Source organism: Cupressus sempervirens, chromosome 10 (assembly GCF_028749045.1).
Source record: "Cupressus sempervirens isolate cs-2001-9-10 chromosome 10, ASM2874904v1, whole genome shotgun sequence".
NCBI lineage: Eukaryota > Viridiplantae > Streptophyta > Pinopsida > Cupressales > Cupressaceae > Cupressus > Cupressus sempervirens.
The window spans coordinates 562,943,896-562,963,296 of NC_143127.1; the positions used below are offsets into that span (position 1 = coordinate 562,943,896).

Genomic DNA, 19,401 nt, shown 5'->3' on the forward strand with positions numbered 1-19,401 from the left:
ACATATGCATTCTGAAGGTAATCTTTGTAAGGTGACGATCTTACAAATGATAGGCCTGTTATTATGACAGTGTTCTGATTTTGTCAGAAGTCATGAATAACAAAACAAGTTATGATTACTCTAGATATTGTTTCGGACAATTAGAGATCATATCTTATGCTTGATAGTGTTCATTGGACAAAAACTTAAATTATTTGACGAGTCTCTATTCTTAGAGTGGTAGTGTCAGATAATGTGATAAGAGTAGATATTCTAATATCTGGATTATTACTTCTCCCTTGCTAAAGAGGGAGTGTTGAAGTTTAGCATCTGTCAAAGTAATTTTTAGATTATATGTACCTATGCACATATATATATATATATATATATATATATATATATATATATATATATATATATATATATATATATATATATATATATATATATATATATATATGAGCATATGCATATATATACATATACATAGATATATATAAGTATCTGAGTTTTATGATTGCCTCCGATTCATATCGGGTTGGCTGATGACACTTGCTGTTACACCGATTAGGGATCGGGTTCTTATCACTGATCTTGCTATGTCTTAACTTCATGTAAGCATCTGATAATGAATTGGGCTGTATATGATCTTAGACAAAGACTGATTATAATCGTTGTGCATTTTGGATATATATAATGTTTGTATCACACCCGATAAGTATTGGGCTTCTTGTATTGTTGTGTATAACACCCGAGAAGTATCAGGCTTGTCATCCTTAACTAATTAGAGCTTACAGTATGAATCATGACCACGTAGGGTCATACGGGGGCATGTCTCTTCTATATGATATATATGCTCACCGAAGTTGGAGACAATGCAATATCAAGTACTAACATATTTGCAGTCCCAAGATCGTTCTTTAACCTGCAGTTTCAAAGTACACATTGTCAGCATTGGGCATTGAAGATTGAATTTGAAGATTTATACATCAGCATTAAGAAAGGTAAGATTGTAATTATCTTTACCAGTATTTCTATCAGAGATCCTGTTGCAATAACATCTAGGTCTTCTCTTTCATTTTATTTGGCATGATATTATTTACAAAAGATTTTATATTCTGACTTCAGTTTGGATAGATTGCTGCCATGTACTTCTTACTTGATTGTAATAGAACTCAGTTTTGAAATCCCTGTATGTTATTAAATCAACCTCATGCCTTCATTGTTGAACTTCTGTTTGTAACATTTTGCATATTGTGTATTTGACGTTGAAGTGTTATTCTCCTATAGCTTTGAGCAAAAGAAAATATGTGAACATTCTGCTTGGCATCTTTCTTTCCAGCTCATTCTATTATTCCTGAATGTTATTTTCTTATACCTTTGTTGATTTCAAATCTGCAATTGTCTTCATGTAGTCTGAACTTTTCTATCAGCTTTGTGATATTCTATCATTCCTGCAACTGAATTGCAGATTCTTCTGTTCTTCCTATAACTTTTGAATGCTATCTTCTCTATTGTTGAAACAAAAAAGGTTTCAAGACAAAATAAATGACTTGTCCCTTTAGCGTTTACTTTTATGATATTGAACTTGATATAGCATATATTTGTTGTAAAAGTAAAAGGTTTCATAAATAAATGCATCCCTTTAATACTTCTATTATACTATTTTGGATCAGCTCTATTAGTCCTGTCTCTAATAGGCACGTCGGGCTCAATAACCCTCATGGGAGCCTATGGTTATATCTGCATACCTGTTGAGATAGGATGGTACACAAGAAACAAACATGTTAGTAGTAAAACATTTGGGTTTGATTGTTTGCCTTGACTGCTATTGATAGATACCTCTGTTTTATACAAGTACATGTCATGACAGTAGCATAGAATATTTGTACATGAGGTAAGATGTTTCTGTAATTGCTTAGATCCACTAGATCTAACACTTTTTCCTATGCATACAGGACTCAAAGACTTAGGGGAGATGCAATTTGGGTCCATGGACCAATGGGATTGAAGCAACAAATTACAATCAGTCATTACAGGCAATGACTGGTGCCCTATGACCCTCTTTACTCTATGCTCAATGATTGGGATGAAATGACAAGATTTGATCTAGATGCTTTGGTTTCATATGACATTCTTCCGTCGTGTGAAATGTTCTTCAGATTCCAATGACTTATTGGTTACAAAGATGAAACATTGAGGAAGCTGATTACAAAGTTGCAGGTAGCCCTTGGAGATTGTGAAGCAATTGAAACAGGTGTTAATTGTGATTTGGAACAAATGGGATGCCAATTTATTGATGATTCAAATAATCTCATTGCAGTTGAAAGGCTAAGCTCGGAATATACAATCAAGATCAATGCTGACATAGATTCTGAAGACTTTGGTTTGCACACAATAAACAAGTTTGTCTTGTACAAATCCTCGACAAAACATTTGTTGGATTCTAGGGCAGCAAATTCCAAAATTGTACAATCAGCATATGTAGATGCAGTGAGGATTGAAGCCATATCAAAGACCATGGAAATTGTTGATCTTCTCACAGTGCATGATGTCATCGTCAAATTCAAGGCACTGAGAAACAATCTCTAAGATTGTTGTTTTTGTTTTTATTTCTGTTTGTAGGTTTAAGAGAATGCATTACATGAAAAGATGTAATTACATGTAATGCGAGTTGCATGTAACCCTTTTTTTCTCTTTTAGTTAGACTAGGTCAAAGTTGGTTGAGTTGCTCCCACTTTTTCCTCCATCTTTTTCTCAAATGTTGTGCCTATATAAAGGAGTGTCCCCTCATGTCCCCTTCTCATTCTTAGTACCGGGCGACAGAATTAATCTATCTCCACATCCAGATAGATTAATAACGAATTCAAGCAGGATGCTCTCCAATCACAATGAGGAATTTAATTTAATTTATTCTAGAACTTTATTAAATAAAGTAGAGCTAAGTCACTTTAATGTTTTTAAAGTTATTTACTTTATAAATAGCTTTAAGTGACTACAAGACGAAAATGACATTTAATCCCACATTCCTTGTACTTTGTACTTTCCCTCATTCCGAGGCTATATATGTACGAGTTTGCATTGGGATTAACACTCAAGAATATGAATACTGAATGCTCAGATTAAATCATTGGTTGCTTGAATGTGACTGGAATCTCTTAAGGACGAAAACCCTTAAGAATCTCGGCAATACTAGACGTAGCCCCAGTCTCTTGCCATCTTGGTGAAATAAGAGGTTTAAGCAGTGCAAAATCCAGTAGAAAACAAATTAAGGCAAGTGGAATGGAAGCGGCTAACTCCATGGTTGGACGCAGGCATTTGAAGTTGTCAAAATAAAAAACGTGAGTTCAGGTGTTGGTAGTAAACAATATCTCAGGGGTATCAATGTTGTTATCAGACTAAAAGCATCAGAATAAGGGCGTTTATAGCAAGCACGTATGCATTTTTAAGGAGTCAAAAGAAGGGCAACGAGCAGTGTTAAAATCCAATAAGTGGAGGCCGCGGGTTCATTTCACGTGATTTCCTATAGGTGATTACAACGCGCCACTATCCTTTGTGTATGTTAAATTCGTCAGACCTGGGCTGCGCAGGATTAAACCTTCATCAGCGGCGCTCGTGGATTCACATATTTGTTGTTTGAGGTGGTCAAACATAGTCGTAACACCATATTGTCTAGAGAAGGTGTGGGGTCAGTATATAGGAAGTGTGGAAGTCTACAGTCGATGGCAATCTTTTTCCCTCCAGAGCACACAGTCGGGTGGCACATCAGATTTGGAGGTTGGTTTTATAATGGCTTTCAATACACTAAACTGGAATATAAAATGCTAATCTAGATTGAAGCATTTACATGTCGTCCTTGTTTTTTAGTTGGGTTTTAATTGTTACTTGGTTTTTTATATGAACTTACATTTGTAATTGCAAAATACAAGGGAATAACAACCCAGTTTCAGTATTTTAGTTGTATTGCATTGGTGCAATCTGTTTGGTGAAATTTTCAATGATAGAACTTTAAGAAGTATTATTGCTATTCTGAGACAACCACATAAGAATAGTAATTGAAATGCAAGAGAACCGTTTGACGAAATTCTTCTTACACTAGCCTGCCAGCAATTGTTAAAATATTCTAAACAGGGGGTCAACTCATGTCCCCTCATTGCAAAATCATCTTTATCTTTATGCAAGAGAGCTCTGGAGAAATTGTGCCGATAGAACTTTGTTTGTGTTGCACTATTTTGAGAGAAAGTGAATAGAAAGGAGTATTTGAGACGAGACTTTGATTAAGTGAGATTGTGACTTATGTGAGCTACAAGCTTTGTCTATAATTCATCTAAGTTATCTTTGATTCATGTTATCTTGTGTTCTTGGTAATTGTATCTTGTGAATTGAATATAAAAGAGTTAGTAAGTAATTGGAGCCAGAGATTTGACCAGGAGCAATTGTGGAAGTGTATAGCTAGAAGCTTTGTCTGTAGCTTATACTTTTTTCTTATTTTGCAAAATAGTTAAGTTATTCTTACTTTTAGGAGTCTTTGTGTCCTAATTGTAAAGCTTTTCTATATAGAAGTACGACCGGACTTAGAGCCAAACCGGTGCATTTTCAGCTAGTCTTTGAGTTAGTGAAGGTTTATCAATATCACTGTTTCCAGCTCTTGATAGAAGTGTAGTTCGAGATTCACCCTGCCCATTACTTGCTCCACGAGTAAGTGGATTCTTTCTTGAAAGATAAGAAGAAAGGATATCAGTAACACCCATTTATAAAACCTCTCGACTTCTTGCTTACCTTAAGTTGATCCAAGGAATGGTGAGAAGGGGGAGCCTTCCCTTTAAGGTAAGAGAGATTTTGTCTCACACATTGTGGCTGGTCATCCTATTTTGTGATTGGATTTTTACCCAAAACTGTCGGCTGCAAAATATCCACCCAACAAGAACAATAATCAAAATCTTAAACCAAACATGACCAAAATGAGCCTCTCACTATTCTTTTAAATCACAACCCTATGACTTCATTTTGCTCCTACTTGTCTCTTCATATTCTTTTTTCTATCTCTTTGTTTTTTCCTTTTTAACTTAAAACGAACTTATTAATTTTTTCACAAGGCTCCATAAAAGTAAATAAATTAAACTAAGTTGTCAATTAATTTTATGTAATTTGACAACTTAAAATTTAATTGTTTAAATGACTTCCAATGTTCCAAATAGGGGAAATTACACTACTGTAGCAATGTAGTGAAGAACTTAAAGCAATTTTTATTATTTAAAATTCTCAAGAAAATGATTGTGCATATTGTAGTGCAATGGATTGTGATGTTCCCTTTTTCAAAGTAGCGAGAATGACCTGTTTAGCCTATTTAATTCCCAAGGGCTAATTTATTATTAAAGTTGTCCAATAAAGTACATATAGCTTTATTTTAAGTAATTTAATAAAGTGACTTAAGTATAGATTATAAAAGAAAAATTAAAATCCACATTATTAATGAGTTTTGATTAAAAAAACTAAGCAAGAATTTGAAAAAGCAAATTGAGAACGTTCTAAGAGGATTTGAAACCTCATTTGGTGATGCTTGTTTTATTATTATCTATGTTGGATATTTGCCCAAAAATTAGAGAAACAATAATAAAGAAAAGAGCTAAAACAGATGCAAGAGCCACACAGAAATATCGAGGAAAAGCCCTTCGAAAATGAAGGGAAAAACTGTTACATCCCAATTTTCGACTCTATTTATAAAATGTTCATATAGCCATTGAGGTTTCATGTGAAGTCAATTGACAGGTAAAATTAGTTATGATCAAGTGAAATGGTAAGATGGTTAATCGTTATAATTTCATATGACGATGACATGCTAGTTAATCATTATGATGCTATTATAGTGTTACCTTGAAATTTTGATAAGTTGGTTATTCATCATAACTTCATGAAAAGTGAAATGGTGGGTAACTATTATGATGGTTGATGAAAAATAACTTGTTATAGTAATTTTTGTTGAAGATGGTAGCTGCAATAGAGATCTTTATCTTTGGAAATATGAACGTTATTACCATTATTGTTACGTTCAGCTGAAAAAGACACTCAAGTTTTAATTTGTAATATTATTTGTAAATGACATGTGTCATTCTCATGCATTGAGGCATGAATATTTGAAGAGTCGTAATTCATTATAGGAGTTATAGGAATCTCAAGAGACCTTTCGGTTATCATGTGAAACGTCTCCTATTGTTATATATTTGCATCATGCAAAGGATATTGTACACTTGAACATTTCATTATCAATAAAAGATATTTTATGTTGTGTGGCTGGGTTTTTCCCTTCATTCTAGAAGGGTTTTCCCAGGATATTTCAAGTGTTCCTTGTTTCAATTTTGTCTTCTTTTATTGTTGATTATCTTTAGGAATTTTTAGGCTCTAGTTTTAACATGGTATCAGAGCCAGGTTAGGTTTTGATAACAACAATGAAGGATTTTTTGTTTTTTGTTTTTCTTGTATATCTGTAAAAATCTGAATAAGTGTAGTCTTGAGTGTAATTTGTCTTTGTTGCTGGTGTTAGTACTCATATTGGTATTAGTAATACTAAGACTAACGACAAAATATATGTAGAACAAGATTTAATATTGATTTCCGACATGGGCCGCGGATGCGATGAGAGGAAATGGAGATGGCGAGGAAGCGTATGAGGAAGAAGATTTATTAAAGCGGTTGAATGTTAGAAGTGGCTGGTTCGAGAAGAGGTTGGAGGAGCTGTGGTGTAGGATTCCCCTAGGACTATAGCTCACACCTCCCCGTCTGCGCAAAGACAACCTCGCCTCCTCTTCCGCTCACTCCCTCAAGTGAAACGCCCACCAAGCCACCCGATTGCAAAGAATCTCCTTAGTTGTTTTCTTTCATTGCTCCGATGAGTTGGTGTTAGTTTTCTCCTTCAATTGGGCTCTTCTTTTCTTTGTAACCAATATTTGTTAAGCTTCCTGGCCATCAAGAAGTTTGATTCATTCAAAGCTCATAATCTATTGTTGTGCAAACATTGAGTATCCGACATGGTATGATGTCAGGTGTGACAAGCTTTATTGCTGCATATCATTTTTATGCACCGAGTAAAAGGATTTTTATTTTTGAAAAGATCCAAGCTATTTTGATATCGTTTTGGGTTGTAGACTTAACATGCATTATAAATAAGTGTTGCAAGTTTTGGAAATTAAATAGGAAGCATCTCATTCGTGGTCCGCCAAGTTCTAAAGATTCGACCGGTTACTATGAAGAGTGTCGTGTTTGTCTTTGGTACGATGCTTCGATATTATGAGGGTCGGATCGGTTCACATCCTTCTGTAACCGTCACATCTACCTTTCATCTTCGCTAAGTGTAGTGGTTATTAGCAGAAGCAAGCTTGAATTTTACTGCTTGGGACACAATGCAATTTTTGGTTCAAATGAATGGCATATTTGGATGTGCTCAAGATAGAGTGCATATGAAAGAGATAAGTATTACTCTAATATTAATATCAGATTTTTATAGGAAATTGTAAATGGATGCTATGAGCTTTACATTAGCGGTAGAGGGCACTATTCTAAATCTTTTTGTGTATGATTATGTGCTTATTGAAATTAAGTATTTTTTGTTTACCTTCAACATTTTTGATGAGCTGATTTTACTTATCCTTCTTGATTGCAGGATGCATCAAGATTTAGAAGGAGACTTTAGCTTCAGAGGGAGGCTTCATAATTAAGAGGGAGTACTTATGGAATCCTTATCACTCTCATAGATGCTTGTGATGCTTGTGGCATTTATTAAATTTGAGACTTAAATGGAATCAAGTCTTAGTTTGTTATTTCTTGTATAAATAAATGAGACTGTAAGATCAGCTATGATAACTCTTTCACTATGCGATAGTGAACATCATGTTGAGAGAGTCCATGATGTCATCAAGTTGAGAGATTCCATGATGGGAGTTGGATGTCATGTTGAGAGTGATGCAGGAGCATCCAGAGGTCTAAGGGCAATCCTGTGTCATCCAAAAAATGTACTTAGACTTAGTTTCTGTTTCATGTGTTTTCATTTTTGGATACCCATTTGGGTCAAATAAAGGTTCCAACTCTCATAGTTCCACTATTAGTGTTCTGGGTTAGTGTTTTTAATCACCTTGGGATACGTGTAAATGCTGAAAAAATAGGAGTATGTAATTGAGCCATCATTTTGGTGAACTAGAAGGTGTAAATTGGTCGAAAGATTGTCATTGTAATTTAGAGCATTCCAGAAAAAGAATCAGGTCAAAAGGCCCCCCGGTTTGAAAGTTATCGCAGTTTTTCGGTTTTTGGAGACATCCTAAGAATGCTTTAAAGTCAGGTTAGGGGCATTAAATGACCTCGAACAAGGCCGAAAAATGGGGGACGAGCGAAGCTGGTCCATAGGGCTATAGAGCGCTTCGAGAGCTTTCCGGAAATGTAAATTGTTCGTCAATTGGAGCTACGGTTCAAAAGTTATGCCTTCCGGAAGTTCGGTTACTATTTCTGGATTCTTCTAAATTTGCGCCGACTTCTAATGCGACTTCTAGAGCCTTCTATTTGGTCGGTGGATGCCTACTAGCACTTTCTAGAATGTATTCCTAATCCTTAACCCTCCGAGGTCTATTTAAGAACATTTCTGGCATTGTAAAAGGCAGTTCGGAGTGGAGTTTGAGAGAAGGTACTGAAAGGAGAAATTATCTCCAGATTTATGCTATTGTAAGCCCATAGGGCATGTTTTGGAGTCTGTTTCTCTACAGTAAGTGTACTAGCATATTTTCACAGTTAATAAAATTTTTCCTTTCCTGTTGCATCCATTCTGTGCTTGGGTTGTGTCCCCATCAAAGAGATTCCATGACAGTTCACATTGAGAGAGTCCATGAACAAAGGCTTAGCTGTGAGTCTTGCAAATCTTTTCATGTTGAGAGATTCCATGAATGTGATTAATTTTTACAAAGTTTCATGTTGAGTGATTCCATGAATGTGATTGATTGTTACAGGTTTACATGTTGAGAGATTCTATGGATGTGATTAATTGTTATAGGTTTTCATGTTGAGAGATTCCATGAATGTGATTAATTGTTACAAGGTTTCATGTTGAGCAATTCCATGAATATGATTGATTGTTATAGTTCTTCATGAATCTAATAGGATATATGGGATAAAATTTCATCATTAACATTTTGGTTGCAGTCTTGTGTGATTGTTCAGCTAAAGATCTCTCTCTGGCTAAGAGGGAGTGTTGAAGATGGTAGCTGCAATAGAGATCTTTATCTCTATTAATATGAACATTATTACCGTTATTGTTATGTTTAGCTGAAAAAGACACTTAAGTTTTAATTTGTAATATTAAATGTAAATGACATGTGTCATTCTCATGCATTGAGGCATGAATATTCGAAGAGTCATAATTAATTTAAGAGTTATAAGAATCTCAAGAGACCTTTTGGTTATCATGTGAAGAGTCTCCTATTATTATATATTTGCATCATGCAAAGGATATTATACACTTGAACATTTCATTATCAATAAAAGATATTTTGTGTTGTGTGGCTGGGTTTTTCCCTTCATTTTAGAAAGGTTTTCCCAGGATATTTTAGGTGTTCCTTGTTTCAGTTTTGTCTTCTTTTATTGTTGATTATCTTTATGAATTTTTGGGCTCTAGTTTTAACAATTGTGATTTTATTGAGTATGATATTATCGTGGAGAATTTCTTTCCTTGCAAGAGTAAGTTGAAGGGGGGAAGCATTGCTAGAAAGGAATTGGCCAAAGGGGCACCACCTACTATCGAGCAAATAAGCAAGAGTCCTAAACCATCACAACTAAGGAAAAAATGGCTTTACAAGCAAGGGTATACTAAGGGACAACCATGTGCTAACCGAGCAACTTACATAATTTATATTTTTAAAATTTAATAATTACTCAAGCTTAAATCAAATTGAAAACTATAGTTACCTTTAAGCAATATTATTTTATGTTATCTTAGGTCACCAGCCCTATATCTCATGTTTTGTTAACTAATATATGTTTTAATCAATTTCTTGGCAATAATTTATTTTTTCTTTGAGCGGCCACAATTCTATATTGCTCTCATCAGCCTTTTATTACTTGATTATTTTTGGGTCGGCCATATAATCAATTTTATTATTGCTACATGAGCCAATGGCCAAAGATTTTTGTAACTTATGCCACCTTGTATCTTGCTCGTAACTAAGCTACATTTCGTGATGGCTCTTGATTGTTTATAACATTCTCATCTTTACAAATCGGGATATTATTATTGCCTTATTTCGAACTTTGTTCTCCTCTCGATTTCTCCTATAATTGATTCATCATTTTGGTGTGGCTTTTTTTTTTTTAAAGTCCTTAATCCAGTGCATTGTCATCAATTGCCAAATCAAAGCCTTTTTAGAGAAGGCCTTCCGCACATTCAGTCGGACCTTCACATATTTGCAAATCTGACTAACACCAGGTCATGTTGTTAACCTTTGCATATGTATCAAAATATATTTTGCATTTAGAATCGCCATGCTTGGCTGAAGTGACAAAGATTTTACAATGCTATTTACTGATTGAACAAGAATAGATGATCTCTCTTTTTTTTCTTTTATAAATGAACGGCAAGGCTAAGTCGATATGCATAATCTCTATTATGACAATGATATTGAAATATATGCCAGTGCAGAGCGACTTATACAAGAATATCATTGCCATATGTTTCCTACGATGAGCAATTTGTATTTTGAAGAATTAGATATGCAAAGCAAGTTTCTACACCATTGTGTTTCTAGTAAGCCGAAGGCAGATTATTGAATGGATTTAATAGAACTGTCTTTGTGATATCAATGCTAGAATGTGCGGATATACTGGCTGTTATATTTATATATATGTTTAAATCTTTTCAATTTCTTCTTTGTGCCAATGCCAAAAAGGCAGAAGAGTTGGCCATACATACTAAGTTATGATTACACATTTCTCTTTGATAAGCCAAGCCGGATAGGCAAATTATTGGTTGTGATTAGATCATTACTCATATAACCACTCAATGAATCATCTAAGAAGACTAGTGAGGTCATGATGAAGGGTGTGGAACAAAGGATAATCCTGCATGACAAAAGAAGGAACACTCATGGTAGTCCAATGTATAAGCTTTGTTGTCTAGTTGCGCGATGGGTTAATGTTCTAACACCTGGTTGCTCAGTGGCTGGATAGTGGTGGTCCTAAGCCTAAACCCAGGTAGGGATGGCCTTTCTTGGTTGAGATTGTCTGGCGATATTTAAGCGTCTGCGGTTAAGAGGTTAAGCCTGTGATAATGCTTCTCCACTCCACTAGATGCCAAGGTTTGCACAAGACAGGGATACAATCTGCACTCAAGTATCTCCCACTAATGGGTATTTTACTTTTATGAATTTGGAATTTCAAGTTGATGGTATGTTAGATGGTTAATATCAATTAATCAGTTATTCCCTTCAATGCTTAGAGATTGTTTTTCCTTTCAATGTATTAGGAAATCAGTTAAATCAGTTGATTTTTCAATTGAACATGAAATGCAACATGCATAAGATAGGCTTACCTAATGGTTGTTATAATTGTCCTTCCTTCATGTGAATATAAATATGAACGTATCTTTTATTTACAATTAATTGTCATAATTAGCAATTGAAAAAAAAAAGATGTTTATGTGGTTTTGTTGCCCTAAATGGTATTGGTTTTTATGATACAGTGGTAAAGCTTTTTGTGCCCTAAGTAGTATGTGTGGACTAACCTAGGTTTTGCAAATATTGCCCTAGGCGGATTTTGGTTTCGAAATTTAGGGTATTGCAGACTTAAAATCCTTAATTTAGTTTTTATTTGATTATCAATGTTTAACCACTCATTCTATTCGAATACTCCTTCAATTAATAGTTATAATATTTCAGTTATACTGATTGTAACCATTAACCTCTTCATATGAACATGTAAAATAATTGTTATAATTGCCTTCTCATGAATATGAAGTAGTGACTATATTTTGATGATATGCTAATTGTTAGCTAAGACCTGGGAAAAGGGTTTTTACAAAAAACCCAACAACACAACAAAAGGATCACTTTATAGATAATAAAATATTCAAGTGTACAATGCCTTTCGCTTGAAGCAATATATATAACACGAGAGATTCTTCACATTACAACCGAAGGTCTCTTCAGTATCCCAAAATATGAGTCTACATTTTCAAATACAACTCTTAGTATTTACATGCCTTAGTGCATGTTGTATGACATGTGCCTTAATATTTAAAGTTAAAATTTATCATTAATGTCATTTTCAGCTGAAGTGATCACAATCCTATTAACACCCAAAGATAAAGATCTCTATCTTAGCTACAATCTCCAACACTCCCTCTTAGCGCGCACGAGAGAGAGAGAGAGAGAGAGAGAGAGAGAGAGAGAGAGCGTTTTAGCTGAATAGTCACACAAGGTTGCAACCAAAATGTTAATGATAAAATCTAATCACATAGATCCTATAAATTTCATGGAATCACTCAACATGAAAACCAGCTTTCATCACAAACTCTCTTTGTCATGAAATCTTTCAACATGACACTAAGAGAACAAGTTACATAATCATTCAACATGATAGACCTATAACAATTACTCATAATCATGGAATCACTCAACATGAAAAACTTGCAAAACTTGCAATTAATTTTCATCATGGACTCGCTCAACATAATACTGTCATGGAATCTCTCAACATGACAAACTTGCAAGAATTTTAATCAATTTTCATAATCGCTCAACATGATGTTGTCATGGAATCTCTCAACATGACCAACTTGCAAGAATTTTAATCAATTTTCATCATGGACTTGCTCAACATGATATTATCATGGAAAATCTCAACATGACAAATTGGCAAGGTTTACACCCAAAATTTTATCACAAACTCTCTCTACATGATGCTCACTATGAATCTCTCATAAGTGAAAGATTATCAGTTTGAGCTTACAACTTTAATTTATTTCACATGAATATGAATCCATAATTAACATGAAGGAAAATCATAGCTGAGACTCATTTCCATCAAGAGTCTCAATATCCTACAATATCAATAACTTATCATAGATAAGGAAACTCATTAACAACATGCATATAATGATTGAAATACCCTCTTGACAAAGACTCGCTCTCAATACGGATGGCTTTCATCGACATAAAAGATAGTGATGTAATGTCCCTCTAAGGCTGAACATCCCTTTTGAATCAAAAGCTCCCTCTGAATGCAAATACGAATCATCAATGTAACATCCTCATTTCTTCTTGTTGCATCCTCTACAACCAAGAGAGATAAAGTAACTCATAAGATCAACTATGATAGATAACAATGCTAAAAGCATACACTATCGTAGTGATATAACAATTCATGATCAAAACTCAGAATATAACCATAGAAACCTTATCGGAAAACTGCATAGAATGAGTTCAACCTCCTCGATTTGACACCATGAATTTACAACATCTTTACCAATGCACAAAGGGACTCCATATCAGATGCCCAAGATGAGGCCTCTCTTGCCTTTGCCGAGCAAAATTCTAACAACTACTACAACAAAGAGCCAACTTGTCGCCTGAAATAGCCCTTGCACTACTTGAATAAAATCTAAAGATGACATATAGTTCATTCCCTAAATTCAAATCTTCTAAACTAACTTCTAAAGAAACAAAAAAAATTCTAGTAGGGGCATTCTGCCGCCAAGTTCAAGGTTAAAATCAAGAAGTGGAGCTGGCAACCCGAATAAGACCTGATTTAAAAACAATAGAAATCAAAGATACTAACTTGCAATAGAAAACAAAAGAACTCAGATGCAAACTGATCATACACAGACACTAATCATGTATACTAGTGCATAACACCAGAGATGGACAAAAAAGGGCAGAAAAGGAGTAATTGGAGACAGCTGCAAATACGTGTCAAGAATCGCTTTAATCCGTCATACCTCCTTTTCCCACATTGTAAGATAGTTATCACTGAGAATGCATACACCGAAAGATGTCAACCAAAACAATATGTTTCAAGGTTGGGAATAGGTGGAGATCTAAATCACAAAACAGTTGATCCACCATCCATATTCATAATACCATCACGAGCAATAAAAAAAAACATTAATTACAATTTTTGTCCAAAATAATTTTACACTCCTTAGCTCATGCAATATATTTCCACATAGTGACTGCCTTACAAAGGAGAGTTTTTCGTCATATTTGGCAGAGAGAAGGAAAGGCACAAAGTAACACTTGTAGGAGCTTTTCGACTTCCAAGCACGAACATGAATGCTTTAATTACTATGGCAATTATCGGCAAAAGAAAATAAAAGCCCAAATAGATGAAACGACACCTAGGATGAGAGAAATGTCAACCCAGTAGCCATGATGGCACAAAACCAAGATGAAAGAAATGATAAGCTGGCAGCCAAGATGACTCAAATACGAATAAAAGACAACCGACAATATATAACCACAAACATGAATGGCGCGACTTAATATTATAATCAAGGCTGAAGAGACATGATAAAATGGGTGACAGTAAACATGGACTAAAGGTCACAATCTTCTGCTGAAGAGAGCCAACAAATCATAGGATAGAGATCATATAGATGTTGCAGAAAAGAGAAATAGGAATGGGAGCACCAGCCAAGATTGAGAGCAGAATAGAACAGAATTAAGAATAGAGGAGATACACTCCCTTCAAATGATAACAAAATACTCAGAACTCACCCAAAAAAGTTTAAGACATACTTTTAAAAAAAATGAACCACAGTTTATAGAAAAACTTGAATCATTATTGAACATGAATGACTCAGCTAAGGTAAAGGCTCTATACAAAAACATGAAAAATATGATTCCCCTTTAATATAAGATGAAAGTCCACACTGTGATCTCAAAAGACTCACATCTTTGCTAGATTTAGACCATTGAGCACATATTGCTTCATTTAAAACATATTTAAAAACGACAAGACGAGAAATCAAACACGACCAAACATACATTGCTTTCATGTTGCTAAAATCTAACCTGACTCTGGTACCATGTTCGATATTTGCCCAAAAATTAGATAAACAACAATAAAAAAAAGAGCTAAGACAGGTGCGAGAGCGACATAGAAATATCCTGGGAAAACCCTTCCAAAATGAAGGGAAAAACCCAACCACACAACAAAAGGATCACTTTATTGATAATAAAGTATTCAAGTGTACAAGGCAAGAGGCTACAACACAATGGTAAGTTGTGAGCCTCTTATCCGGGAGGTCTTGAGTTTGAATCTACTCCCATTGAATAAATAATAATGGTTAATCTCAACACCTAATAATAATTAATCTTGGCTTCGGCCTCTTACATATAAAAAGAAAAAGTATTCAAGTGTACAATGCCTTTCGCTTGAAGCAATATATATAACACAAGAGAGACTCTTCACATTACAACCAAAGGTCTCTGGAGTTTCTTAAAATATGACTCTTTATTTATCAAATACAACTCTAAGTATTGCCATGCCTCAACACATGTTGTATGACATGTGTCTTAATATTTAATGTTACAATTTATAATAAATGTCCTTTTCAATCAAAGGTGACCACAACGGTATTAACACCCAGAGATAAGATCTTTATTGCAGCTACAATCACCAATAATCTATAATGGATTCAGAGCTTCTTGTGGAGCAGACCCTAGAGTAGCAACCCTAAGAAAAATTAGTTTCAGTAGTGAGAAATCTACAATAGCTGGTGGCACGTGGGGTGGAACTAAATAGGTTTCATTCTTGGAACAATTGAAGGTTCATAAATTGTGAAGTCTGGCAAGCAAAACAATTCATATGAATATTTGTTAAGGATATCCAACAGTTGGTGCCATATTTGAATATAGTTTTTTGAGTGTTGGAATTTTTATTTCTAACCGCTATATTCATTATGTTGCTGGGGAATTCCATTTCATTAAAGGCATGGATTTAAGACATTGATTGTGGGCATCTGGTTGTATATATCTGGCTGTCGTTCCTTGTGTGAGGCATTGGGATTTATATCTGCAGCTGGGCATTGAATTATTTGACAAATAAAAGGTGATTTAGACTCCCCTTTTAGCCACTGAAAATTATAATGGCTGGGCATGAATATTGGAGCAATTTGTGGGTTTGTTAAGAGCCACTACTACTTTGTTTCTGGCATTAATCTTTCAGCACATAACTCAGTGCACTGGAAAAAGCCAATACCTGTTTTGGGACTGGAGTATGGGGATTTAAGGCACCAAACAGAAAGGTGTTAACTTCAGCAGGGGGCATGAGGAATCTTCTAAGGTCAATATTGCATAGAACTGTTTTTGGGAGTCCATTGCAGATTTCCAGATTGCTGGTGCAACGAAGAAACAGTTCTGTTTAAGGTGGGCAAATTTGTATATCAGTTGTACATGTTCCAGCCAGTGAAAGAAGGTCAGAAATAAGTGTTGTTGCCTCTGCATATTTGTAAAAGAAGAATTAATATAATAACCCTTGTTGTTCAAGTCTCATGCATTATAGTTCCAATATAATTTCTCTGCAATGAATGAAGTAAATGTTATGCAGTGCCCTTCATTTCCAAACCATTTCACATGTAGAAAGAACATATTCACAGAAGTCACAGATACTGTTCGATAAATTGTTAGTTCATTAAATATTGGGAGAGTAGAAAACTTTTGGTAAAACTTTAACAAAGGACTCTACACAGATTGTTAATGATCATAAATGTATGACTTTAATAGAACAAATGGATATTAGTTTAGATTCCAAATGATGTTGTAACTCAATACAAAGAAATATATCAAATATTTCTTGTTTATATGACACTGCAGATGTTGACTGCAAAAGTTAAGAGACCAATATGAATAAATATACAACACTTATGCCAATTAAACATATTTTATCTTTAAATTCCAACTAGAAAATGAGATGAAAACAACAGTCTAAGTATGAAAATTAAAATTAGAAACAAGCGAATCAATAGAAGTGTCATGATGAACAAAAACACACCTGAATAACTGCAGGAAGAGGGACTGGAACACCAAGAAAATCATCCTTATTAAAAACCACTGCCTGCATTTTGTAACTGAAATTATTATTTTTTCCTTTAAAAAAAAGAAAGAAAGTAAAGCATAGGCAATTATAGCACTTTTTATGAATTTCACAAAGCAAGTGGAATCAAAGCATTAATGAAAATTTGTCATTGAAGACATAAAGGAAGAAAACAAAAATAACAATTAGATCTGTAGTGAAATGTTAAGCCAATATATACAGTTCAAATGTCTTTTTAGAGCAAAAAGAAAATTGTAATTAAGACTTCCGTTTCTCTACATTCTCAAAATTAATAATTAGATCTGTAGTGAAATGTTAAGCCAATATATACCTGAGTTCAAATGTCTTTTTAGAGCAAAAAGAAAATTGTAATTAAGGCTTTCATTTCTCCACATTCTCAAAAGTAGCCAAGCCTTGCCATTGGCTACAGTTATTAATACATTGTTATATTATTGCCTTTATGAGCATTGACATTTAACTCGAAATAAATACTTGTGCATAAGATGGAAAAAGAAGAATAAAACCCCATCGAAAGAAAATGACATGGGAGCACTTGTACCAAGTAATTAAAATAAGAAATTAAAAACATCAAAGTTACACAACATACAATTTTGCACAAGAATGTTCCAAAAATATATAAACAAATAATTATCATCCAAGGTTAGAATAATTGTTCACAGTTTCAAGCATGTAAAATATGTCAAAAGAAAACCTAAACCTCCTTTTTCTCATTCTTTAATTCTCATCTCCTTCATTCTTTCTCAATTTTATTTTATAAAATCTTCATTTAAAATCTTCAATGGAATAAAGCTAAAACCCCTAGGTTACCTTCTTTTTGGTTATTGAAATTTCCTTGCATTTTGCTTACATTATTTTTTGCTTTTTCTATTTCGGATTTTGTTCTTTGATTTTTTACTTAACAATACTCCATTTTTACCCCTCTAAATGTAGATGTTGAGGTTTTGAAATATCATGGCCGTAAAAAAGACACTTATTGGAAGCACAGTAATCAGACTGCAATCAAATGGTAGATTTTATTTGCAAGTACTGTTAAATAAAGTTTCTAAAAGGTACTAAATGCACCAAAAACCAAATTTTCCAAGACCCAGTAAAGACTGTCTAAAAGCATAGCAATCTGAGTGTGATTCAAGTGCAGTACTTTTTTCAAGTATAGACAAGCAAAGTCTCTAGGATGAGACATTGATCGGGTCAAAAACCACCTCACCCACAAACTCAAAACATGATGTTGCAGTGTGTAAAAATTTGGTCTAGTTTTTATAAGGTATATGAAAATGGAAATAGAGAACTTTTACAAAGTAAAAAAGGGGTGAGGTTAAACTAAAGATGTGTACCTCTTTTGTTCCTTCACTTATGCATAAATTAAGCTTTGGTAGTGTTGGGCCTAGACCTTGTAATTTGGGGTATTGATTTATGAGTCATGACACATAACAGCCCTACTTCCCAACCATTTCGAGAAGTGTGGGTTATAATTAATGAGAAAAACAAAAAAAATGATATAAAGGAGTGTGGAGGGCAACATCTTTTTATGAAAATCACTTTAATGTGACCCTTTAATATTTTTCATTTTTTGTCTTATCTTTTTCCATAAAATTTTAATTTTGTATTGATTAATTACACTTCTTCACCAATAACAGGGACTATTGTCCCCTAACTGTTACATTAAGTTTGATAAAGACGTTACATTGAGATCAAAAAATAAAAATTCAGCCATTAGCCCAGCTGGAACAAAACTATCCAACAATTCCTAACCACTAAGCCCATTAGAGACAAAATAGCGGGGAACAAACAACCACCCTAGACAAAGTTCTACCAACCTAGAGAAAAACAAAAGAAACAAACAGTAAACAAAAGAGAAAGGCTCATGGCTCCAATTATTTGACAAGCACCATCTATTCCACCAAGGAATTCGATAGCCATTTGCATCATTGCTCCATCCAACAGCCTAGCAATCCCCTTCAATAAAAAGCTTAGTTTAGGTGTTTAATTGGTTAATTTAGTTAGAGGGATTCAAATTTGTGAGAAAGGTGGGGGTGTCAGATAGTACACTCTAGTGTTCTCCTAGTGGAATTTTTTGGTCTATTTCTTGTGTAGAGCACACGACTATATTGAGGAGGGGGGGGGGTGTGTGAATCGGTATAATAATGAATTTGCCAATTTAAAACTTTTATCCAAACAATTAACTTGAAATGCTGAACTAAACAATTATGCACATGAACACAAGAACACAATGATTTACATGGAAACCTAATGCCGGAGAAAACCACATCAATAACTTGATTTTATATAAACTTGTCCTTTTAGAATGATTTGCAGGTTCCAACCTACGAGAGGCTACGA

At 34.3% G+C, this 19,401-nt stretch overlaps 1 protein-coding gene across 6 annotated transcripts in view; it reads right to left on the reverse strand.

The window, feature by feature from the left end:
• ITPK4 (inositol 1,3,4-trisphosphate 5/6-kinase 4) overlaps positions 1-19,401 on the reverse strand; it is a 230,026-nt gene that overhangs the window by 76,821 nt on the left and 133,804 nt on the right. For all 6 annotated transcript variants that reach the window (XM_089803927.1, XM_089803926.1, XM_089803925.1 and 3 more), the window contains exon 9: positions 17,002-17,064. In XM_089803927.1, coding sequence (XP_089660053.1) covers positions 17,002-17,064 — 63 coding nt within the window. The remainder of the gene's footprint in view (positions 1-17,001; positions 17,065-19,401) is intronic.